We start from the raw sequence: 25690 nt of genomic DNA, 5'->3' as shown, positions 1-25690 counted from the left end.
GTGCCTATGCAACAATCATGCTTGTTCTTCACATGTACCCCAAAACCTAAAATGCAATTTTTTAAAAATGCAAGTTCTGGGCCCCAGTGGTGGGATAGGGATGAAACAAGATTGGCCATGCGTTAGTAACTGTGAAAGCTGGAAAATGGGTACGTGGGAGTCCATTCTACAGTTCCCTATGTTTTAGGTTTGAATTTTTCCATAAGAAGATTTTGCGGGTAGGGGAGGAGGGAGTGAGCCTGAAGGGAATGTGGGCCGGCCTAGACCGGGTTGGAGCCAGCAGCCTCTAGGAATGGTCAACTCACAAGGAATCCACATGGGTTGTCATTAACTGCAGTGTCTCCTATGGGCATTTGGCAAATTGTATCAAAGGCCTTAAAAATGGTGACTGCCTTTGAGCCATCCGTTCTACTTATAGGAGAGTAAGCTAAGGAAAGAATTAAGAGAGTGTACAAAGATCTAGAAAAATAACGTTCATTAGGGCATTGTTTATAGGAAGGAAAATGAGGAACCGCGTCAATGTCTAGCCGTAGGGGGTGGGTTAAGGTTGGTAACTGCCCAAGTTGAGCGTGGTGTGTCAGGACGTTGCTGGCAGTCAGGCAGCAAACACTTATTGAGCACCTACTATATGCCAGGCATTGGGCTAGGTTCTGGGGATACAGAGGTGAATAAAACAGACTCTCTATGGAGCTTATGTTCTCTGTCTTAGGCCTGAAAAGATGTTCATGATGTTCAGTTCTTAGAAAAATATACAGTATGATCCTATTTTAGGAAAATGTAAATATATGTATAAATGTGTCTGGCAGTTTATATGTGAGAATGTGAACCGTAGGTTTCTAAGGATGACGAATTTATGAGTAATTTTTGTTTTGCCTTTGGTGATCACCTGTGTTTTGCACAATTTTTTTTTTTTTTTTTTTTTTTTTTTTTTTTGAGATGAATTCTCCCTCTGTAGCCCAGGCTGGAGTGCAATGGCGCGATCTCGGCTCACCGCAACCTCCGCCTCCTGGGTTCAGGCAATTCTCCTGCCTCAGCCTCCTGAGTAGCTGGGATTATAGGCATGCGCCACCATGCCCAGCTAATTTTTTGTATTTTTAGTAGAGACGGGGTTTCACCATGTTGGCCAGGCTGGTCTTGAACTGCTCACCTCAAGTGATCCTCCCGTGTTGGTCTGCTAAAGTGCTGGGATTACAGGCGTGAGCCACCGCGCCCAGCCTTGTACAAATTTTAACAAGAAATATTAAAGGGTAATTTTGATAAAGCATTCACTTTTTCATTCCTTCAAGTTTGTAACCTAGGGCAATAGGCATTTGAGACACCACGGTCAAGCTTGGTCTTGGGCTCCTGTTTTAAAAATGCCAATTCTGAGCACCACCCTTGGCCCGTTCAGTAGGATTCTACTGGAAAGAGGTCCAGGCGTCTTTTCATTCCAGATGATTCTGCTGCTTCTGACATCTGAGAACCATTACAGGGTTGAACAGAGGGATGTTGGTGTCTTCATGGACTTGGCTCTGAGGCTACAGGGCTTTTCTCGGATTTTCAGAGGAACCTACCCAAAACAATTCAGGAAGCACTTCCTTTGCTTACCGAGATATGGCTTTGGCAGGAAGGGGCAGGGAGGGAGCATCAGGACGGTGAATGCTGTCTGCATCCCAGCCTTCTTACAGAGGAAGACTGACTTGACTATGAGACCAGGATTAGCACCCACAGGCCTACATTTCTGTGTTATTTTAGCTCTGTGATCCATGACCGAAGATTCTGGAAGGGCCATGAGCTTCCTGTAAGCATCCCAGGAGGCCCAGGAGAGTCCATACCTTTCCTGGGTGATATTTGGCAGCTCTGGGCCTGCATTCTATCAGCCCAGCATTGGACTCCGGTTACCTCATGCTTATCAGCAGCTGATTCATCCGTGCTTTCATTCACGGCCCCGTCCAGTCATCCTTCCATCCGTTCATTCATTCAGTAAGCATTTGCCACGGTCCACTCGGTACCAGGGCCTGCACGGGGCTCTGGGGAAACGGAGATGAGTAAGGCTCCATCCCTGCCTTCAGCAGCTCCCCCATCCAGGAAGAACTGATCTGCCGTTGATTTCTTTCCCATTCTCCGTTCATCAAGCCTTCCTCGGTGCCGTTTTTCTGGTTAATTGGCTCTTTTCTTTTTAATACTGAAACCTGGTTTGTTTTAAAAGTAAAACTGTTCACATAGTATCAGAGGATGTACAATGAAATGGGATCTTCCTCAAATCCCGCCTTCCTCCCCAGAAGCAAAAGTTGCCCATGGTTCTTTGGGCATCTTTCCAGATAATGCACCTCCATATTTACATGGATAGAGAGCATCTCCCCTTCCCCCAGTCCATGGACACACGTCTGTCCTGCGGCAGGACTCGGTTCTTTTCCCTGTTGGAGAATAGCTGCTCCTAGCACCCACTCTTTCATGGTTGCTCTACTGATGGACATTTGGGTTGTTTCCAGAATGTTAATAATGCATACAGTGCGGGAGGAAAGATCCTGATGGATTGAGTCTCCCAATTCCCAGTTTCCGAGGGGGAAAAGATGAAGAGCAGGTGGTTGGTGGTAAAACTGTGGGAATGAGCCCCCTGCCGGGCCCAGGGGGGTTAGGGTTTAGCATTAGGATCGAAATGACGTAGAGCTGTCCGCGGGCAGTGCCCGTCCCCCTGCTTCATTCTGCTGTGTCCTTCCCGCAGCCCTGGCCTCCCACGACTACATCCTGAAGATCGTGCCCACGGTGTATGAGGACAAGAGCGGCAGGCAGCAGTACTCCTACCAGTACACGGTGGCCAACAAGGTGCGCGGGCGCTGGCTGAGCCGAGACGTGTGCGGCGGCGCCCTCTGCTGGCGGAGGACAGGGGCGACGGGCAGCTGTGCCGACCGCTGTCTTCTGGTTCCTTTCTGGAGGCCTTTCTTGGGGGTCAGCTTGAGCCAGGCTCTGTCTCTGACCACAGACGAAAGGCCCAGTCCCTCCCGTGTGGCAGTCTCAGAGTCAAGGAGAACAGATCTAAGTAGGAAATAGGGTGTGACGTCTTTGAAAGAGCAGGTAGGCTCCGCGCTACAAAGGCCCCCCGGGGTTGCAGAGGTCTCAACAGCCCTGCGTCTGGTCCGAGTCCTTCAGACCCAGACCCCATAGCTGTCACTCATTAAGTACTTCCTGAGGTCTAGACGTGCTGAGCTCTCTTCCTCCGTCGTCTTCTCAGTCATCATGACAACACCGATTCCTGCTCTCAGGGCACAGGCACTTTACCCAAACTCAAGAGGCTACTGAGTCACACCAAGAAGGCTGTTGATTAATTTGCTGTTGATTGGCAGGAGCATCCCAGGACCCCAACACTCAAAGTCACAGAGAAGACGGCAAGCCTTGGTGGGCAGCAGAGCATGGTCAGAGTCTGCAGAGTGGGATGACCCCGCAATTAGTGGTCTCAAGCCAAGACAGCCCTGGGCTTCCCGGAGGGATCCCACCAATGGGACATGAATGCTTGAAACCTGTCGGTTGAGATGCCCCTGTTAACCCTGGTGGGTGGGTTTTTCCCACTTACCACCAGGACTGTCCTTTTTCTTCTGTTCCAAGGTTGCCCAAACCCCTTATAAGTGATACCTGTTTAGCTCAGTTAATTATAACAATGGTAGGAGGCATAGCTGTCACTCATTGAGTACTTCCTGCTAGGCTCTCTTCCTCCGTCATCTTCTCAATCATCAGGACAGCTCTGATGTTGAGGCTGTTATTGACCACATTTCATAGATTTGACCATCGAGGCCCTGAGAGGTGTTTGTAGAGCTATAAAGTGGCCGAGTGTGCATTACAACAGGTTTTCCTTGGGCTCCAGAGCCTGGCCTCTTGATCACCTCACGCCTCTGTCTGAGGAAGGGACTGTGAGTCTGGCCACCTGCAAGCCTCTCTCTGTACAATAACTTAGTCCCTCAGGTCTGACTCGCCCTAAATTGGTGTTCCCAGGAGCCCTGTTTCTTTTATTAACTGGGGACATCTCATTGTAACCCCCACGTGCTCATAGCAGCTAAGAGGTGGGAAAGCACAGGAGCAAGCTCAGGGGCACACCGCAGTTGAAATCAGCTCCGTCATTCACTAGCTATTGACCCGCAACTCATCACATAGCCACTATGTGCCTCAGTTTACTCATTCATATAATGGAGATGGTACTCACTTCATAAGATTGCTGTCAAATGAGGCAATGTTTTCAAAAGTGCTTCGTCCAGAAAAAAAAGCTCTTAGGTAAATCACACTGACTGCTGCTATTCTTCACTCTTATTCTCTGTCCCTCAGCTCTGGGCCGTGACCCAGACCTATCACCGCCCCCTGGAGAAAGCTGATCTTCCCTTACTCAAAACTCCTTTTCCCAGTGCTTTGGCAAGGCCCCGCAGCCAGAGCGGCCTGCTCAGCTTGTCTGTGGCTGTAGCTGCAACCTGCCCTGGGGGCAGGCAGTAGTGAGCCGGCGGGAATTCGGGGCTCAGTGTTACCCCTGGAGCGGCCTGGACTGCTCAGGCTCAGCATTTGGGGTTCGGGGTACCCCCGTGGTTTGATTCAGTCTCCAGTTGTTGCAGGTAGGTGAGAACAGCCCACAGGATTTTAGCGTTTGAAGCACCGGAACTGGAGAGATTCCAGGGGTCATCATGCCAGGCCCATCAGTGTGTAGATGGGGAAACCAAGTCCCTGAGGCTGGCCCAAGAACGCTGTTAGCTCAGCCTCTCAGTATCCTTAGTCCCTGCTCTGTGCTTTCTCAGGAAGGTTGGTGGCGGCAGGGGGCCTTTTGGCTCTACAGTTCAGCCCATTCCTCTAAGAAGCTAACTCACTCCCCACATGGCCTTTTCACCCATCACACACACACGGCTGGCCGGACTCCTGCTTATCCATCACGTGTGGCTCAGAATTTCCCCTCCCCAGTCTCCTAGATGCCTCTCAGGAGAATGGGTCGTTCATTCATTTATTCATTCATTCATTCATTCATGGCCCCTCCACTCTCCATGACCCTCCATCCCACATGAGTGATGTTGCAGTGTTAGGGATATTCTTGTCTTCCACCTTCTGCAGGCTGTGACTCCCTCTGGGAAAAGGGTGGGACTCGCTCGCCTCAGGGTCCCTAACAGCCAACCACAGTGAAGGTGTTCAGCAAACCACTGCTGAATAAATGAATGGATTTTGCACGGCCTAGGAGTTGAAGGAGGCAAGAGGCCTTTACTCAGCTGAAAATTACACTTTTCTTTTTACAGCTCTGCTTTCTAATTTATTTTCTGATTCTAGTGCTGCTTCTAGCTCACATGGTCAATTTCTAAACAACCCAGGGGGTCCAAAGTGCCCAGCTATGGACGACAGTTTAGGGCCTCCAAGGGAGGGGATGTGAGAGAGGGAGTGGGGAGTCTGGCTTCATGGGGCAGAGAGGGAGGAAAGTCCTTTCTGGAGGGTTGCTGGGGGACCTTCTGCAATCCAGTCCCCACCCACCCCAGTTTACACTTCTGATTCTGACATCCTCTACCCCAGGAATACGTCGCCTACAGCCACACGGGCCGCATCATCCCTGCCATCTGGTTCCGCTACGACCTCAGCCCCATCACGGTCAAGTACACAGAGAGACGGCAGCCACTATACAGATTCATCACCACGGTGAGTGGCTGAGGGCGGTGGGTCAGGCCTGCACCACCCTGCACCTGCTCTGGGCCCCTTCCCTTGGCGCCCCTCACCTGTTCTCACCAAAACAGGATGCAGCCTGCAGGGCTGGGGGCTCTGGCTGTGCACAGGAGGCGTCGACCCCAAGGATGCTGAGAAATGTCAGAAGCACATCAGTATCAATGACGTTCTGTCTAGAAAGTATTTGCCAGAGGGGAACGCCCCAAAATCCATTTAATTCCTGAAGCAAATCTCCTTATGACTCCACTATATGTTTATGATTTTCTCCAGTTTTCTTTTATTTTTATGGAAATTACTCTTAGCAAGGTTTATCCTTTAATGTGTAAATTTTGCAGCAAAGATTTAACTCTCTTTTTCCCATGTCTCATTTCCAGTTGTAGCTGGTGATAGGGTCAGGCTTTTCTCCTTCCTGCCTGCCTGTTCTCTCTTCTTTGCCATTGTCTCCACCACATCCACTTTTCTCTAGGGCAGCTTCACGCTGATGTCACTTTTCCTTTATGCTGATTATTTCTATCACATCTACTGTTTCCTGGCCTCCCATTCAAAAGATTCCTTGGGGTCAGAACAGGAGGGTCAGAGAGCCCTACTTCAGCCAAGAGGCCCAGGAGGTATTGAAGAAGCCAGAGTTAGCTGAGGTGGAAGAGGGAAGGTGACTGTCCCTACTTCATAGATATGGAAACTGAGACCTAAAGGTAAATGTAGCATCGGGAGGCCCTTATGCTTCTGTACTTCTTCATACTTGTGGTGATGGTTCAAGGTCAGGATCTTGGCTCTTTCATTTCTGGCAATAGCGAGGTCAGTATTAGTCAGGACGCTGTTACCGAAGATCCAGAACCAGACCTTGCACTGGCCTGAGGAGCAGAAGGCCTCAGGCATGGCTGGATCCAGCCTCGAACATTGCCAGGAATAGGTCTCTATCTTCAGATCTGCTTTCCTCTGTACTGGCTTCATCTTCAAGTAGAATTTGCCAGTAGAAATGGCATCTTTCAGCTGGGTGCAGTAGTTCATGCCTATAATCCCAGCACTTTGAGAGGCCGAGGCAGGCGGATCATCTGAGGTCGGGAATTCTAGACCAGCCTGACCAACATGGAGAAACCCCATCTCTACTAAGAATACAAAAATTATCTGGGCGTGGTGGTGCATGCCTGTAATCTCAGCTACTCAGGAGGCTGAGGCAGGAGAATGGCTTAAACCCGGGAAGTGGAGGTTGCGGTGAGCTGAGATCACACCATAGCACTCCAGCCTGGGCAACAACAGTGAAACTCCGTCTCAAAAAAAAAAAAAAGAAAAGAAAAGAAATGGCCTCTTTCTCAGTCTTTCTACCCCCAGTCCTAGATAGGACAGTGTCCTTGCTGGCCCAGCTTAGGCCCCATGCCATGCTTGTGGCCTGGGAAATCAAATGCCCATGTTGGCTAGGCTTAGGCCTTGTACCCCCTCTAGCATCGACCCCATCCAAACCACAGGGACACAGATTGTGAGGAATGAGGTTCTTCAAGAGAAAAGGCAGGGGGCAGCTACTGGAAGAGGAAAGAGTAGGTACCAGGAGGCAGAACGGTGGGTTGTGCTGACAGGGCCTCTGTCTTCTCGTCTATGACGTCAGATTGATCATCTCTGTTCCCGCCACCTCCCAGGGCCTTGTGGGACTCAAAGGAGATCATGAAAGGAGAAGCTCTTTGCAGATAATGAAAAGCCAAGTAGGATAGAGCCCAGTGGCTCACACCTGTAGTCCCAGCACTTTGGGAGGCTGACGCAGGAAGATCACTTGAGGCCAGGAGTTTGAAACCAGCCTGGTCATCTTAGCAAGACCCCATCTCTACAAAAGAAAAGTTAAAAAATTAGCTAGGCATAGTGGCACATGCCTGTAGTTTCAGCTGCTTGGGAGGCCCGAGGTAAGACGATTGCTTGAGCTCAGGAGGCTGACGCTGCAGTGAGCCATGATTGTGCCACTGCACTCCAGCCTGGGAAACAGAGTGAAACCGGTCTCAGAACAATAAAAAAATTAAAAGACCTAATTGAATCCTATTAGACTGACAGAAATTGAAAACTTAGCTGGGTGCGGTGGCTCACACCTGTAATCCCAGCACTTTGGGAGGCAAAAGCGGGCAGATCCCTTGAGGTCAGGAGTTCCAGACCAGCCCAGCCAACATGGCGAAACCCTGTCTCTATTAAAAATACGAAAATTAGCTGAGTGTGGTGGCACGCGCCTGTGATCCCAGCTACTCTGGAGGCTGAGGCAGGAGAATCACTTGAACCTAGGAGGTGGAGGTTGCAGGGAGCTGAGATTGCACCACTGCACTCCAGCCTGGGCGACAAGAGCGAAACTCTGTCTCAAAAAAAAAGAAAAGTGCTAGTACAAAGATTGGGAGGATGTGAAGCCATGGGGACCCACATGTACTACTGGTGTGCAGAGACATGGGTATAGCCACTCTGAGGGGAGATACACAAAATCCTGGACCCCAAAAATCAGGGAATTTGTGAACAAATGATTTAAAACAGACCCAAAAGGGTAGCCCACCCCAAGCAGATCTTGGTGCTGATTCTAACTCCAGCTCTACTCCACACCCACAATAAGCCACACACAAAGATACAAGTAGGTTCCCAGGTGCCTCCATGCAGGTATGGACCACTCCTCAGAGGCCCTAGGCTCTGTGGCATTGACTGTAGCAGAGAAACCCCCTCCATCCACATCTCACATTAGAAATCCGAAGGCTCTTCTTTGTCCCGGTTTCTGTTTGCTCTTGTATGGGAAGCAGCTGAGACTCTCGGTATGAAAATCCTCCTGCGATGGCTAAGTGTGGTGGCTCATGCCTGCAATCCCAGCACTTTGGGACACCAAGGCAGAGGGATCACTTGAGGTCAGGAGTTCAAGACCAGCCTGGCCAACATAGCAAAACCTCGTCTCTACTGAAAATACGAAAATTAGCTGGGCGCGGAGGCGGGCACTTGTAGTCCCAGCTACTCGGGAGGCTGAGGCAGGGAAATCACTTGAACCTGGGAGGCGGATGTTGCACTGAGCCGAGATCATGTCACTGCACTCCAGCCTGGGAGACAGAGTGAGACTCTGTCTCAAAAAAAAAAAAAAAAAAAAAAAGAGAAGAAAGAAATCACTTGGCCACTTGGCAAGTGGCTGAGAAATGAAGCGACTTCATTTATTCACTTAACATTTGCTAGAATTCACTATGTGCAGGCCCCTGTAGCAGGCACCAGGGTTAGCTGAATCATACGCAGTCCCTGCTTTCAAGGAGCCCCCAGCTGGTGGGGCAGATGCGTGAGCACACGGGGCTCTAGTGGAGATGTGTTTGAGACACTGCAGGCAAGCAACAGGGCACTGTCCCCGTCGTTTGGGAAGCTCCGAGAAGGGAACCCTGTGATGGGCCTTGAAGGTGGAGAAGGAAGGACCCAAGGAAAGGGAACAGTATGCGCAGAGCTGCCCAGTATAACATGTCCTGCGAAGGCCGTGCGACCCCCTTTGGCAAGTCACGGACTCATCAGTGTGCCATTGACCTTCTGAGAGCCGGAGGTTCCAAGAAGCCACAGGGACGACCCTTCCTTCGTCAGAAACCCGATGCCTCCGTGACTCCTTCTCCTTCTCTTCCTCTCCTTGGCCACCATCCTGTCCCCCACCTCTGCCCCATCCACCTCTGCCCTGGGCTTGTGGGCCACACTGCTGCAGGGAACCTCCCGACATCTTCAGCCTGGTGGCCCCGTGCCACCGCCTTGGTTTCCATGGTAACCGTGGGGTCAGCTCTGAGGGAACCAGCTGGCCGGCTGTCCCTGGCAGATGGCGTCATTGTGGCGCTTCAAAGGCCCTTGTCACAGGGTAGCAGATGTGGGGATGACGCCAGCACTCAGACACACACATACACACACGGCACAAAGATCCCTGGGAGCCCTCGGAGGGCGGGGTGGGGCGGGGGTGGAAGTGGAAGCACCTGCTGTGGCTTCTCTTTCTCTCTTTTTAAAATCAAACACTTGCGTGCAAAGCCCCTAAACGGCAAATGGGGGCCTCTGCAAATAGCTCCTCGGAGGGGCTGCAGATGAAGAGGGGGCTTAGGTCAGGATGTCGTCATGTGGCGGCTGCGGGGCTGGGAGGCAGCTGTGGGTGGGCTGCAGTGAGGGAGTGTGGCGGCAGGTGGGGCCTCCCAGATGCATTGCCAAGTGTCAAGTACCTGGCTGCTTCCAGGTTGCCCCTCCAGGGTCTGACTGTCTCAAAAGGATTTGTTTATCCCCAGCTTACACAGTTCTTCCTCCAGAACTCCAGACTTTGGCCAGACTTCCTGGAGCTCCTCTCTCTCGGCACATGGAGCACCTTGCTCAGGGCAATCCTCTGTGCTATATCAGAACATTCCAGCGCCGAGGGAATAAACAGATCGTGTTTGACGACACGCAAGTAATCCCCTCCAAAGTGCTCCCCTCCCACACGCACATTTGTCCTCTGCCACTTGCTGAAGCTCCCGTTTTGAGATTGAGATTGCCTTCAAGTGGGTTGTGGTGACAGACTGGATGGCTTCAGAGGTGTCAGATCTCTCTCCTCGTATGGTTTATTTTGGAGGAACAGCCAGAAGTCACAAAGTGCCAATTAGGCCAGTATGGCTGGGACGGTTTTTGCCCACCAAGAAGTACCAGATGGCGATGACACTCACCCGTTGCATGCTACTCAAAAGCCCATCATTCTTGAAGAGTTGCGTAGCTCACTTAACTCAGGTGGTGCCCAGGGCCCTTGGCCACGGCTCAGCCTGGATATGAGGGAGCGTTGCTGTAAGGAACCCCACTCACATTCGTTCCTCTCCGCTGCCCTCCTTCGTGCTTTCTAACCAGGGGACTAATCCCCCAGACTTCAGATTGCCCTGTATGCCTGCCAGACCTGATGACGACCTCCAGGTCTGACTTATCCGTGTCCCCAGCATCTAGTGAAGGGCCCGGCCTGGACACAGGTGCTCAGAAACGTATAAAGGACAGCTGCCAAAGAAGTGATGATGTTTTCAGCTGGGCACAGTGGCTCACACCTGTAATCCCAGCACTTTGGGAGGCCAAGGTGCGCAGGTCACCTGAGGCTAGGAGGTCAAGACCAGCCTGGCTAACATGGTGAAACCCCGTCTCTACTAAAAGTACAAAAAATTAGGTAGGTGTGATAGCTCATGCCTGTTCCCAGCTACTTGGGAGGCTGAAGCAGGAGAATCACTTGAACCCAGGAGGCGGAGGTTGCAGTGAGCTGAGATCACACCACTGTACTCTTGCCTGGGTGACAGAGCAAGACTCCATCTCAAAAAAGAAAAAAAAGACGTGATCATATTTTCCCTAGCCAGACAGAATGAGGGGGAAAAAAGTGATCATATAGCTACCATTATTAAGCACCCACTATATACCAGGTAATTACATAATTACTTCCTTTAGCGCCCCTGCCAGCAATTCCTCAAGGTAGATGATTTTGTTCCTCTTGTATAAATGGATTAAACTGAGGCTCAGAGAGGTGAAGAAACTCATCCAAGATCACACAGCCAGCACATGGCAAGGCTCAGACCTGACCCCAGTGCCTGCCTCTGCAACATCCCCTACCCCCAGCACTGTCTCGGGAGCCTCTGTCTTCCAAAACAAGGGCTGTCGGGGTGTTGCAGCAACAGAACCCCCGGAAGTCATAGAATTCTTGGTAGGACAGACACCAGGATCATTTGATACAGTGACTTTCATCCTGGGAATCAGGAAGAAATATTAGAGCAGGAAACAAAAGTTATATTGTGAATATGCATGGTGAAATCACAGCTTCACACATACAAACCCCTAAAAAAGCCAACGTTCATCTAAGGCAGACTGGGTGATAGTTTGGAAGTTTTCCTGCCCATATCTGATACCTTTTGTTCATCTGTTTAGTCTTCTGCAAACATTTGCCAGAAACTAAGGTAGCAAGTGCTGGGGACAGGGAAGGGGGCAGGGAGCATTAAGAAGAATTGACCAAAAAAAAAAAATGGCCGGTGGCTCACCCCTATAATCCCAGGACTTTGGGAGGCCAAGGCAAGTGGATCACCTAAGGTCAGGAGTTCAAGACCACCCTGGCCAACATGGTGAAATCCTATCTCTTAAAACAATTAAAAAAAAAAAACAAGAATGGACAAGGTGGGGGCGCAGTGGCTCATGCTTGTAATCCCAGCACTTTGGGAGACTGAGGTGGGCGGATCACAAGGTCAAGAGATCGAGACCATCCTGGCCAACATGGTGAAACCCCGTCTCTACTAAAAATACAAAAATTAGCTGGGCATGGCGGCATGCACCTGTAGTCCCAGCTACTTGGGAGGCTGAGGCAGGAGAATTGCTTGCAACCAGGAGGCAGAGGTTGCAGTGAGCCGAGATCATGCCACTGCACTCCAGCCTGGTGACAGAGCAAGACTCCATCTCAAAAAAAAAAAAAAAAAAAGAATTGACAAGAGACAAACTTCAAACTGAGAAGGTTTTACCCCTAAGATTATATGAGTTGGAAAAACAACCATCTTGCCCCTAAAGTGGCAGGAGAGCCTTCAGAGCTCCCATGGGCAGCGTCAGTCCTCTCCTCTCTGCCCCTGCTACCCTGCTCAGGGTTCCCTCGGTGTCTCTCTTCCCGGGACCACGAGCTCTGACAAAGCCAGGGCTTAGTCATCTCTGGTCTCCAGATCCAGTGCATCGATGTGGGTAACAAGTAGGTGTCAGACCATGAGCAAACAGGAGAGGTGTACACCTCGGTCCACCCCCCACCAAGATGATTTCTGTTATCGGAGGGGCAGAACAGACCCGTATCAGGAGCTTCGTGACTCAGGTCTGGAAATGTCCGAAACACTTCAGTTCAGATCCGTCCGTGATGTTCCAAGCTGAACTAGATCTTCAAGAAGGTTGTGTTCCGGAGACAGATTGCTCCAAACTGGGTCTGCGCACAGAGAGGGGCCTCCCGGCGCGAGTGTTCCTAGAGCAGGTTCGGGGGCGGAGGAGGAACGTGGGGCGGAGGAGGAACGTGAGACGGAGTGGGCTCCACTTTGCACAGCAGGCTGATTTCTATAGATGCACTGCTGCTTACTTCACAGACTTTGCTGACGGGGACCCCTTACGTCAGGATATTTGATGCGTAAACCTTAACAGAATTGAGAAGACAAATTCCCTGCATGGAAGCTATCTGCACAGGAAGAGAGGGGCTACCAAGAGTCTTCCGGCTGGGAATGAGGCAAGGGGGGCTCACAGAAAAAGCGGGCCTTTTGCAGCCCCCCAAACCTGGCTTCTAGTGATCCTTGCTTACCTGGTAGCCCTGTGACCTTGGACAAGTCAATCTCTCTCTGACCCTCTGTGTCCTTGTCTGTGAAATGAGGGTCACTGGCCAGGTGTGGTGGCTCACAACTGTCATCCCAGCACTTGCAAGGCCAAGGCGGGTGGATCACGAGATCAAGAGATCAAGACTATCCTGGCTAACATGGTGAAACCCCGTCTCTACTAAAAATATAAAACTATTAGCTGGGCGTGGTAGCATGCTCCTGTAGTTCCCGGCTACTCGGGAGGCTGAGGCAGGAGAATTGCTTGAACCCGGGAGGCAGAGATTGCAGTGAGTCAAGATTGCATCACTGCACTGCAGCCTGGGCAACAAGAGCAAGACTCTTGTCAAGAAAGGAAGGCAGGCAGGCAGGCAGGAAGGCAGGCAGGCAGGAAGGAAAGGTCATGTAGCAGTGGCAAGGATTGAATGAGAAAAGAGGAGCGGGTGCCATCTCAGACCCAGCACATAGTAGGTGCTCAACCAAAGTGAGGTTCTCTCGAGGTGGGGTAGGTAGGTATTTTGCAGCACGTTGGCATTGTAAAAATGTCAGGGGGAGGACTCTACTCTCCCCAGGCCCCCAGAGCCCTGGAAGACCTGATACCACACCCTCTCCTCCCCCACCCCCAGCCTTTTCAGAACCCAGTCAACCACTTCCCTTCCATGACAACACCCCCACCTCTGCCTCCTCCACGACTTTGGTGTTCTCATCCCCGGCTCCAGCCTGTCTGCCGCTACTGGAGTCCGATGAGACTCCCAATTCATTATTTATTTCCTCTTGCGGCGCCTCTTCCACACGCTTTTAAAACAGTGCTGACGGAGCGAAGGAAGTGACTGAGCGGTTCCTGGGCACTTAAGAGTGCAGCAGGCAGCTGGACGGTGTCATCCCAGTCCCTGCAGTGGGCCCCATTCTACAGATGGGGGAAACTGAGGCTCAGAGAGGTCAACTGGCTTTCCCAGCCAGGGCCACGGAGCTGGGATTGGACCCCAGGAATGTTTACTCCAGAGCCCACAATCTTGCCTCGCACGGCGGTGTCTGTGGTGCTTCTCCATTGCACGCTGCGGGAGAGCGATGGGGGCGTTCGTGCTGCGCTGGGAGGGCATTCGTGCTGCTGGAAAACCGGGCAGTTAGCTCCCCCGCCGGTGCGGCTGGAATACATCCTTCACATATTATAAGGAATTAAGAACCGTAATGGAAATGTAAGGGAGACACACGCGCACCCCTTTTAAAGGTAGACAAGCTGACTTCATTCTAGTGACAATGGAAGGTCAAGAAGCTGACGGGACCCCTGGTAGGAAGTCACTGGTGGAAACAGAGGGGCATTATCGGATGAGGTCTGATAAATGCCACTTCCTGCACTGTCCTCAGGCTCACTGGGGCCCAGGTATTGAATTGTCCTGTTTTTGTTTCTGGAGCTGTGGCTGCTGCCCAGGGCAGTGGTGCCTGCACTGGCCAAGGTGGCCCTTCCTGGCTCAGCGGCCCTGCTCCGTCATCCCCCACAGGGAAGACCCCACCGCAGGTTGCCCCCAAGCCTTGAGGCCTGGTGGGGAGATACAAGAGCGTGGCAGTGGCAAGGGACCCAGCCACTCTCATTCAATGCCACCACAGTCCTAGGGGCTGAAGATTAGTCTTCCCTTTTTTTTTTTTTTTTTTTTTGAGATGGAGTTTCGCTCTTGTTGCCCAGGCTGGACTGCAATGGCGCGATCTCGGCTCACTGCAACCTCCGCCTCCCAGGTTCAAGCAATTCTCCTGCCTCAGCCTCCTGAGTAGCTGGATTAACAGGCACCTGCCATCACACCTGGCTAATTTTTATATTTTTAGTAGAGACGGGGTCTCACCATGTTGGCCAGGCTTGTCTCGAGCTCCTGGCCTCAGGTGATCCACCACCTTGGCCTCCCAACATGCTGGGATTACAGATGTGAGCCACCGTGCCCGGCCAGTCTTCCCATGTTTAAAAGCCAGAAAACTGAGGCACCAGGAGCCAGGGTGGCACAAGGGCACATGGATGGGATGGGTCCAAGCCAGTTCTGCCAGCCTCCAAAGCCCAGGCTCTCCATTGCATCACTTCCCATGTTAAGGGGCTCCAGGTGCAGCAACTTAGTAGAGAGGGGCACCTCCTCCCTGCCCCACCTGGGGTCTCCCCCTCCAGGCCCACCTTCTCATCAGCACTGCCTTCCCCATGCCCCCAGCCGACACCCTTTACTTACTCAACAAACATATCTTGCCCACCTTCCATGTGGTCAGTTATGTCCACTATCTTCTCTCCCTTGGGCATTCAGGAAAATGAGAGTTTTCCCAATAGTCTTGAGGTGGTAAGATTCCAGGAGCTCCCTCACTGGCCAAAGGATGGAACCCGCCTCTGGCCTAAGGTGCTCTGCCCCATGGGGATGTTCTTCATCACAAACACATCTTGGCATTCACCTGAGGGGACACCCTGTGTCGGCCTCAGCTACCCAATCTGTTGAATGGGTTGCTGTGTAACTTCAGAGGGCCCTTAGAGTGCATGGGCCCCAGGCAGCCACAGGGAATCTGCCTGCGGTGCCTGGGACACTCTTGCTGTCCTGTTCTTCTAGAAGTCATCTTGTCCTCTGCTAAAAGTGCCAGAGAGAGAATAGAAGTTGAGATCCAAAGGCCTTCTCTGGGGAATAAGTGACATTTTACTGATTTTTCTGATTAAAGTGGGTCTCAGGTTTAGAAAATCCCAGATCTTAGCCAAAAGGTCAGAGCCTTCCAGTCAACTGAAAAATAAGATCAGTTTTCATTTACTGAGCATCTACTAAGTGCTAGGTGCTCCAGACGTGTTTTCAGCAAAGCAGCTGGGGTTTATCTGTTTTATTTTTATTTATTTTGGCGACAGAGTCTTGCTCTGTCACCCAGGCTGGAGTGCAGTGGCGTGATCTTGACTCACTGCAACCTCCACCTCCCAGGTTCAAGCAGTTCTCATGCATCAGCCTCTCGAGTAGCTGGGATTGCAGGCGCCTGCTGCCATGCCCAACTAATTTTTGTATTTTTAGTGGAAACAGGGTTTCACCATGTGACCAGGCTGGTCTCAAACTCCTGGCTTCATGTGATCCTCCTGCCTTGGCCTCCCAAAGTGCTGGGATTACAGGCATGAGCCACTGCACCAGGCCGGCTTTCCCATTTTATAGACGAAGAAACTGAGACCCAGAAAGGCTCTCCCATGGCAAGAATTAGTAAATTATGCCACAGTGCAGCCTCCAAAGGCTGGGTGCTCTCTGCTGCCACAGCAGGGAAACTGGGTGGACTCCGCAGCCCTCACCTTGTGCCGCCCTCACCACATCCAACAAGGAGGTGCACACCTCCCAGCCCCAGCTCTGCCCTGGGCTCCCCTGGAGAGGCCCGGCTGTGGGAACGAAGTGTCGCAACTGCGATTTGCTTTGTTTACATTTTCATTCATTAGTGTTCCTCTCAGGCCCCATCCCCACAGCCCAGGGAAATGCCAGTCGCCGCCTTCCCTCCTGCCAGTGGCACCCTTGCCCTCCCCTCTGTGAGTTCTTGAGATCCTGCCAGCATCTCCTTCCAGCCACAGAATATCTGCTGTTGGATCCCACTGTTCCCACGTCATCCCAGGAATCCTAAATGTGGCAAAGCCTGTCATCTTGCCACCACCCACGTAGGCCTGAATCCCAAGGTAGACACACCACCTGGCACAGCCTCGAGGCTGCGTCTCCTCATATTCCAGAAAGCATGGTGACTTTCTAAGATGAGGGACTGCCATGACCAGCCACTTCCCTGAGCGAGTTCAGGTGTCGGAATGCCCTGGCACTGAGCATTTCTGAATCCTTCCATATGTCAGAATCCAGAAAGCACCACTCCTGGGAACGCCAGGACCCTCTCCTGTGACTCTACTTCACCTCATGCCAGTCACCTCCTAGTGACTACCAGTGTGTCAGGGGAGGCCTAAGGGATGAGAGATAAAATAATGAAAGCAGGGGCCATGGCTTTGTGAGCTGGCCGCTAGAGTTCCCTCAGCAATTTTTTTTTTAAGTTACAGGGCCAAGCATGACGGCTCACGCCTGTAATCCCAGCACTTTGGGAGGCCAAGGCGGGCAGATCACTTGAGATCTATTGAAAATACAAAAATTAGCTGGACATCATGGTGGGCACCTGTAATCCCAGCTACTTGGGAGGCTGGGGCAGGAGAATAGCTTGAACTCGGGAGCAGAGGTTGCAGTGAGCTGAGATTGTCCCACTGCACTCCAACCTGGGTGACAAGAGCAAGACTCCATCTCAGAAAAAAAAAAAAAAAAAAGACTTGCTCTGTTACTGAGGCTGGAGTGCAGTGGTGCAATCATAGCTCACTGCAGCCTTGACCTCCTGGACTCAAATGATCCTCAGGCCTCAGCCTGCAGAGTAGCTGCGACTACAGCTACCACATGTGGCCAATTTTTTATGTTTTGTAGAGATGGGGATCTCACTGTTTCACCCAGGCTGGGCCGAAGCTCCTGGGCTCAAGCAATCCTCCCATCTCCCAAAGTGCTGAGATTACAGGCATGAGCCACTGGGCCCGGATGAATTCTCTCGGCTTTGAGGAACGGCCCCTGGAATGTGTCAGGATTTCCCCTCCCCTCCCCTCCTCAAGTGAACAGTGACCAGCCCCTTCAACAGATGCGGGGTAGCGGGGGCACACTAAGCAATATCAGTAGTACTCACAGGGAGCCTGCCTCAGGGGTCCCCCTTAGCCTTCAGGCTTGCAGTCACTCACCCTGTGACTGAGACAGTTGCATAGCAGTGTCCATACCCCAGGGCCTCAGTTTCCCCACAGGCGATGCGCTTTCCTATGTACCTCAATACACACATTGTCTCCCTCTGGTCGGGGCCAGCCCCATGAGAGGAGAGTTATTGAGAATGGGTGCCAGGTGTCTGTGAGTCATAAGCATTTGGGTTCCAAATTGTGTGTAGATGAATACAGATGTGGTTGGGGTGTGTGTGTGTGTGTGTGTGTGTTTGGTTATTTTTTTCTTTTGCTTCATTGCACTTAAGTCACATTTTCCTATCTTCTGATCCAAGCTCTAAAAGCGTTTTGTGGTATAAAATCTCCCATCATCTGATCCACTCTACAGAAATAAACCAGCTCCCCTGCCGTCATCTTCCCTGAAAAGTACCCCTGCGTCATGCTCTGAGGCCGGCAGGGAGGGGCCTTGGCCACTTAAAACACTTCACCGTAATCCCCCCAGCGCCCCTGCTCCTCTCCACTCCCTGGGGGGGCTGTTATTACTGGAGGGCCAGCTGCCTTCCCTGCCACCCGTCCATACAGACCGGTTCTGTCTGTCCTGGCCCTCACAGGCCCTTGCTTAGCTCATATCATGGAAATATAATTTTAAAAAATAAACACTGGTTTGATTCGCACTTGCCTTTCACCTTTGCTCTGTCTCCTGGCCTCCCACCACTGGGCACTGGTTCGTCTATTACGGTGCTGCTGGCTCCCACCGTTCCCCAGAAGTTGTGGGTCAGTGGCTAGCCATCCACCTGTGGTGCCTCTGGGGCTGCTGATGGCCTCTGGGGTCACACAACTGTTGACTCCTTCTGAGTCCTGTGGTCATTTAAATGCCCCTTAAGTGTGGCATGGGGGTGGGAAGAGTGAGCGTCACATGCTGTGTGACCTCAGACAAGTTGTTTCCCTCTCTGTACCCAGGGGGTACATCAGTGACGAGGCACCTTCCCTTGGTGCTCCAAGGCCTATGGCCGCTCCTAGGATGGGAGGTGTTGGTTGGCACCTTCCCTTGGTGCTCCAAGGCCTATGGCCGCTCCTAGGATGGGAGGTGTTGGTTCTTTTTTTTTTTTTTTTTCTTTGAGACAGAGTGTCACTCTTTCGCCAGGTGCCAGGCTGGAGTGCAGTGGCACGATCTCAGCTCACTGCAACCTCCACCTCCCGGCTTCAAGCAGTTCTGCCTCAGCCTCCCAAGTAGCTGGGACTACAGGCTGGTGCCACCACACCCAACTAATTTTAGTATTTTAGTAGAGACAGGGTTTCACTATTTTGGCCAGGATGGTCTCAATCTTTTGACCTTGTGATCTGCCCGCCTCGGCCTCCCAAAGTGCTGGGATTACAGGGGTGAGCCAGGGAGGTGCTGATTCTTATGAATGACATAAAGTTGATGTTCAAGGGGAAAATATGTTGAAAGTTTTCTTTTTTTTTTTTTTAAGAGAGAATGACAAAAAGAATAATAAGAAAAAGAATAAAGAAGAGGAAGAAAGAAAGAGGAAGAGGGAGAGAGGATGGGGGTATTGCTTTATTGCCCGGGCTAGAATGCAGTCTAAATATGGGTATGCCTGTAATTGTCCTTAATAATGGAGACATGAAAGAAAATGAGGGAAGAGAGTAACAAACAAGGAGCCAACCAACATTTCGTTTAAACTTCTAAGTTGATATGATGTGGTACTGATAAGAGTGTATATTTTGTGTAAAGTGGAGAGTTCTATAAACATTAATTACATTTACTTGTTCCAGATCTGAGTTCAAGTGCTGGATATCGTTGTTAATTTTCTGTCACATTGATCTGTCTAATATTAATGTTGAAATCTCCCACTATTATTGTGTGGGAGTCTAAGTCTCTTTATAAGTCTTGTACGTCTGGGTATTCCTGTATTGGGTGCGTATATATTTAGGATCTTTAGCTCTTCTTGTTGTTGCGTTGATCCTTTTATCATTATATAATGTCCTTCTTTGCTTCTTTTGATCTTTGTTGCTTTAACAACTATTTTATCAGAGGCAAAAATTGTAACTTCTGCTTTTTATTTATTTATTTTTGCTCTCCGTTTGGTTGGTAAATCTTTCTCCAGCCCTTGTTTTGAGTCTTTGTGTATCCTTGAATGTGAGATGGGTCTGGATGCAGCATACCGATGGGTTTTAGTTTTTTATCCAAATTGCCTGTCTTTGGATTGGGGGATTTAGTCAATTTAAATTTAGAATTAATAATGATATATGTGAGTTTAATACTGCCATTTAATATTAGCTGGCTGTTTTGCCCATTAGTTGATGTAAATTCTTCATTATATTGATGCTCTTTACTTTTTGGTATTTTTTTAGAAAGGCTGATACTGTTTGTTCCCTTCTATGTGTCGTGGTTCTTTCAGAAGCTCTTGTAAAGCAGGCTTGGTGGTGATGACATCTCTGAGTGCTTGCTTGTTCACAAAAAACTTTATTTTTCCTTCACTTATGAAGCTTAGTTTGGCTGGATGTGAAATTCTTGGTTGAAAGTTCTTTTCTTTAAGGATGTTGAATATTGGTCCCCACTCTATTCTGGCTTGTAGGGTTTCTGCCGAGAGATCTGCTGTAAGTCTGATAGGCTTCCCTTTGTGGGTAACCTGACCTTTCTCTCTGGCTGCCCTTAGTATTTTCTCCTTCATTTCAACCCTGGTGAATCTGACGATTATGTGCCTTGGAGTTGCTCTTCTTGAGGAATATCTCTGTGGTGTTCTCTGTATTACCTGGAGTTGAATATTATCCTGCCTTACTAGGTTGGGAAAATTTTCCTGAATAATATCCTGAAGCGTATTTTCCAGCTTGGATTCATTCTCTTCGTCACATTCAGGTACACCTATCAAGCGTAGATTAGGTCTTTTCACATAGTCCCATATTTCCTGGAGACTTTGCTCATTCCTTTTTATCCTTTCTTCTCTAATCTTGGCTTCTCGTTTTATTTCATTGAGTTGGTCTTCGACCTCTGATATCCTTTTTTCTGCTTGATCAATTCGGCTGTTAAAACTTGTGCATACTTCACGACGTTCTCGTATTGTGTTTTTCAGCTCCATCAACTCACTTATATTCCTCAATTCACTTATGTTCCTCTCTAAATTGTGTATTCTTGTTAACATTTCGTCAAACCTTTTTTCAAAGTTGGTAGTTTCTTTGGATTGGGTTAGAACAAGTTCTTTTAATTCACAGAAGTTTCTCATTATCCACATTTTGAAGCCTGCTTCTGTAATTGGAACACACTCATTCTCCATCAAGCCTTGTTTCGTTGCTGATGAGGAACTGGGATCTCCTGCTGAGGAAGAGGCGTTCTGATCTTGGGTATTCTCAGCCTTTCTTGGCTGTTTTCTTCCCTTCGTTATAAATTTATCCATCTGTGGTCTTTGTATTTACTGTCTTTGTAATTGAGTTTCCGAGTGGACGTCCGACTTATTGATTCTCAGCGCCGAAATCTGAGCAACCCACTGCGCCGACTAAATCAGCGGCGTTAAGATTGATGGTGCTTTTCTGACTCTGCACCAAGAACCGACGCTCTGAGGTGCCGGCAAAACCACCTCGCTGGTCACAAGAGTTGCGCTGGCGACCCGTGGGGCTCCTCCACTGGGAATCTCCTGGTGCGTGAGCAACAAGAATTCATGTGAAGGTGTGGCGTCCTCTCGTTCTTTGCGCTTTCACTGGGAGCTACAATCCCGAGCTGCTAGTGATCAGCCATCTTGGATCTCTCTCCCTGTTGAAAGTTTTCTTGCAAGGCTTGGAGCAGTGGTTCATGCCTGTAATCCAAGCACTCTACAGAGCTGAGACAGGCAGATCACTGGAGCCCAGGAGTTCGGGACCAGCCTGGACAACACAGTGAGACCTCATCTCTAAAAATTAAAAATTAAAAAAATTAACCAGGCATGGTGGCTAATCCTGTCTACCCCGGAGACTGAGGCAGGAGAATGACTTGAGCCTGGGAGTTGGAGGCTGCGGTGAGCTATGATCACACCACTACAGTGCAGCCTGGGTGACAGAGTGAGACCCTGTCCCTACAGATAAATAAGCTTCCTTGCAAACCTTCTATGAACTTGTCTTCCATCATCCATGCTTTGATTCTCTGAATTCATCAGAATACAGTTTGTAGGCCATAACACTTGGGGTAAAACATAACGTTAGTTTGATTAGTCCTAAATGGTGTTCTGACAGCTGCAAAGCTTTGTAATTCAAGTAGGTGAGTGTTTTGTGCCTGAGAAGCAACAGGGTGTTACATTAAGAGCACAGACTCCAGTTTTGAAATCCTGTTCAGCCACTTGCTGTGGCATTGAATGAGGGATTCAGGGTCTCTGTGCCTCAGTTTCCTTGGCTGTGAAATAGGTCTAAGAATAGTACCTACCGCCTAGGGTTGAGTTGGGGATTCACTGGGCTGGTAGACATGGAGCACTTCAAACCACCTGGCCCAGGGAAGGTGCAGCGTAAGTATTGTGTATTTTGTTGTGGTTAGAATATTATTCTGTGGCAGACCGTTATGAAGTACCGTGTAACAGGTGACATTCATTATCATCCCCCGGCTACCACCATTCTCAACCAGGGGCAATTTTGACCTCTGGGGACATTTGGCAATGTTTGGAGACATTGTGGTTGTCACAACATGGAGAAGCGGGGACTACGGGCATCTCCTGGGTAGAGGCCTCTCTGGGGTACAGAGAGGGAAGTAACTTGTCCGAGGTCACACAGTGCATGTGACCCTTGCTTTTCCCCCCATTGCCACATTTAAGGGGCATTTAAATAAATAACTCAGAGGGATGCTAAACATCCTTCACTGCAAAAGACACCCGCTATGGCAAAAAATTCTCTGGTCCCAAATGTCAATAGCGGCATTAGAAACCTTGCCCTAATAAAAGCTTCCTGGTAGCACCAAAGGCCTCTCTCTCCTCTGCAACACTTGCCTTGGTTGTGATTTTGCATTTGTTGGTATGATTATTTGCTGACTACGTATCGGGTCCCAGGATGCCACTTCTTGGCTGTGTGACCTTGGGCCCCTGGGACTGCCTTTCAGAAACTCCATTATCTTCATCTGCAAATGGGATTGTGAATATGTGATCAATTCAGAGTAGAGGCTAAGACCACAGGCTCCAGATGTACCTGCGTTCAAGTCGCATCTCTGCTACTTACGTGGTGAACCGAGGCAAGTCACCTAAGGAACCTCAGTTTCCTCCGCTGTGAGGAATGGTCTAATAATTCCCTTCCTCATACAGAGGGTGAATATGGGAATTAAAGGAGCTCATGTTGGTGATAATTATTTTATTATTATTATTAAATCCACCATCCAGCAATTGATTTTCTTTGAGCCCTGAGTATGTTCTGGACTCTTGGTGACCATGTAGTGGGCATTACGGGCTTCACGGGGCAGTGTCTGCCCTTGCAGAACCCATCATCTCATGCTGTGGTTGGGGTCTGGCCTGGCGCACCCTCCAGCACTGACCTCTGCCACTCCCACCCCACCCCTGCCCTCTTGCAGATCTGTGCCATCATTGGCGGGACCTTCACCGTCGCCGGCATCCTGGACTCGTGCATCTTCACAGCCTCCGAGGCCTGGAAGAAGATCCAGCTGGGCAAGATGCATTGATGCTGCACCCAGCCTAATGGCCGAGGACCCCGGGCACCGCCTGCCTTGCCTCCAGCGCCCTGTCTCCTTTGGCCTTCAGCCCAAATCTGGCTGTGTCCCAAAGTGTGTGTGGGAGGTAGGGGAAAATAGAGGGTGGCTCAAGGTTTCGCAGCTACCTCTTTTCTCCGCGTTTCATTTTAGACAGATTACACTGCCTGAAGTTGTGGTTCCCCTTTCCCTGGGGAGCACCAAGACCAGAGTCAGGCAAGGGGTGGCGAGTCCAGGGATCTTGGGGACCCCCCCCAGGAGAGCTGCAGTCTCTTCCCTCTTAGGGGAACATTCCAGAATGCACATTGATGAGCTTTCAGCCAGGCTTTGACAATCTTGCAGCCCCCACTGTGTGCACACACTAATCATTTGGTTTCTCCCCTGGGCAGCCAACCTGCCTCGGAGGCACCAGACCTGGGCTCTTAGCTTTGGGACCAGGCTGCCCAAAGGTACTCCTTTATACACCCGGCACCTTTCACGAAGGATGGTACTTTCCAAGTAAGCCCCTGCAGTTTGTCACTATAGATGGAACCCTGACTTCTACCCCATCTCTTCCTGCCCAACTTAGAGCCCAGGCCTCAAGTATTTACCCCCACCCCTTTCTTGTTCTCCCAAGAAGCAGAGGCCCAGTTGCTCAGCAGCAGCAGTAGAAACTTGAATCTGCCCACCAGTCACAAGGCGGGTCACAGATTTCTCTTCCTCTCCTCTCCTTGTTCCTCTGAACCCCCCACCAATGTGCCTCAGCCTGTGTGCTGTGTGGCAACAGCATTTCTTGGTGAAGGGGCTGGTTCCCACTGCCAAGACCCCCACCGATCTGCTGGGATCTGCAGTGGCAGGGAGTGGGGGTTGCGTGAAGGGGAAATCATCCTTTGACCTCCAGATAGACATTGCTTGTGCGCTTATGTCTAGCTGGGAAGCGTCCTTCCTGCAACCCTAAAATAATTGTGCAGCCTCTCTCAGACGGATGCCATCAGTCCCAAGGCCTTAGGTGGAGGAAGCAAATCAGGCCAGCCCTGTCCCGTCTGTGGACCTCCACCTTCTGGACTCCCTACGGGTGCAGAGCACTTGGGTCTCTCTGCAGCCCGGTCATGGCCCACTTGCCACTGTGCTCCCCCAGCAGCGGGTCACATGCCAACACGTTCCCAGCGCCGGGGGCAGCTCCAGGGTGCCCCGCCTGCCCCTGAGATGGGTCCCTACCTTGCTGCCCGTCTTCATCCTTTCCCTTTTGTCCTGAAAGGGAGGGGCAATGGTCCAGGCATTAATTCCACCCAGGGAATTTTAGCTATGCCCTCATGTCCCGGGGAGAGAGCCAGCCACCTGTTTTCCATTTATAGCAAGATGGTTTGCATACTTTTGTAATGAAGGGGAGTGTCCAGTGGAAGGATTTTTAAAATTATCTTATGGATAGCTCGAGTCTCTGCCATTTGTAATTTTTGGCTCTAAGCTTCAATTGGAGAAGCTTCTCCTTGTGCATATGAGTTGACTGATGTCGTGAGTGTAAATGCATTTGGTTATCTCTGGTATCTGTGGCCACTTGGATGGATTTCTTTTTTTACATTCTGTTCCCCAGTTACAAGAAAGGAGTCCCTTTGGTGTGTGAATATGTGTGCCTGTAGAGGGTGGGGCAGGGTGGGGTGGGGATGGAAATGTGTGGCATGCACATGAGTTGAAATTCTACTTTTATGCATTTTTTTGAAAAACAAAAAAACTCTGAGGACATAGGGGATGTCAGTTTCCTATGGAAGAAACACTGACCTGTTATTCTTAGAATCAAAATCTCAAGGGAAAAAAATGTTTTACTTCTTCCCCCACTCATTGGGTTCAACTAGATTAAAAGGCTGATTTTCAGAAATACTACGGTGTGATTCTTTCTACCCTGACTAGGGCTGGGTAACCCAGAGACTGGAATCACAGCTGAATGGAATTCACTTCTAGAGGAGAGAAGATAGAAGAGTTGAGAAGGAGATCTGTGCGGATAATCAGAAAGTCAAACCCCCTCTGGCCAAGCACAGTGGCTCACGCCTGTAATCCAGCACTTTGGGAGGCTAAGGCGGGTGGATCACCTAAGGTCAGGAGTTCGAAATCAGCCTGGCCAACATGATGAAACCCCATCTCTACTAAAAATACAAAAATTAGCTGGGTGTGGTGGCAGGTGCCTATAATCCCAGCTACTCGGAAGGCTGAGGTAAAGAGAATTGCTTGAACCTGGGAGGTGGAGGTTACAGTGAGCTGAGATCGCACTGTTGCACTCCAGCCTGGGCAACAAGAGCAAAACTCCATCTCAAAAAAAAAAAAAAAAAAAAAAAAGGAAAGAAAATCAAGCCTCCTTAGATTAAGCCCTTCCTTTGAGTCCCTACAGAATGTCCCTGGGTCTGCCACCTTCTAGCTGTGCAGCCTCAGTCCAGATCCTTAACTTCTCAGTGCTTCACA

At 50.2% G+C, this 25690-nt stretch overlaps 1 protein-coding gene across 2 annotated transcripts in view; it reads left to right on the top strand.

Annotated features, from left to right (window-relative positions):
• Positions 1-25112, top strand: part of ERGIC1 (endoplasmic reticulum-golgi intermediate compartment 1) — a 120671-nt gene extending 95559 nt beyond the window's left edge. Inside the window, exons 8-10 of one of the 2 annotated variants that reach the window (XM_039460685.2) lie at positions 2705-2805; positions 5506-5628; positions 23126-25112. In XM_039460685.2, the coding sequence (XP_039316619.2) occupies positions 2705-2805; positions 5506-5628; positions 23126-23233 (332 nt within the window). In that variant the 3' untranslated portion in view covers positions 23234-25112. Of the gene's footprint in view, positions 1-2704; positions 2806-5505; positions 5629-9884; positions 12080-23125 lie in introns of those variants that run through there. The other variant, XM_074390744.1, reaches the window with a different exon arrangement.
• The last annotated feature ends 578 nt before the right edge of the window (positions 25113-25690 follow it).

Source organism: Saimiri boliviensis, chromosome 20 (assembly GCF_048565385.1).
Source record: "Saimiri boliviensis isolate mSaiBol1 chromosome 20, mSaiBol1.pri, whole genome shotgun sequence".
Classification (NCBI taxonomy): domain Eukaryota; kingdom Metazoa; phylum Chordata; class Mammalia; order Primates; family Cebidae; genus Saimiri; species Saimiri boliviensis.
This window is presented reverse-complemented; position numbering and strand designations above follow the sequence as displayed.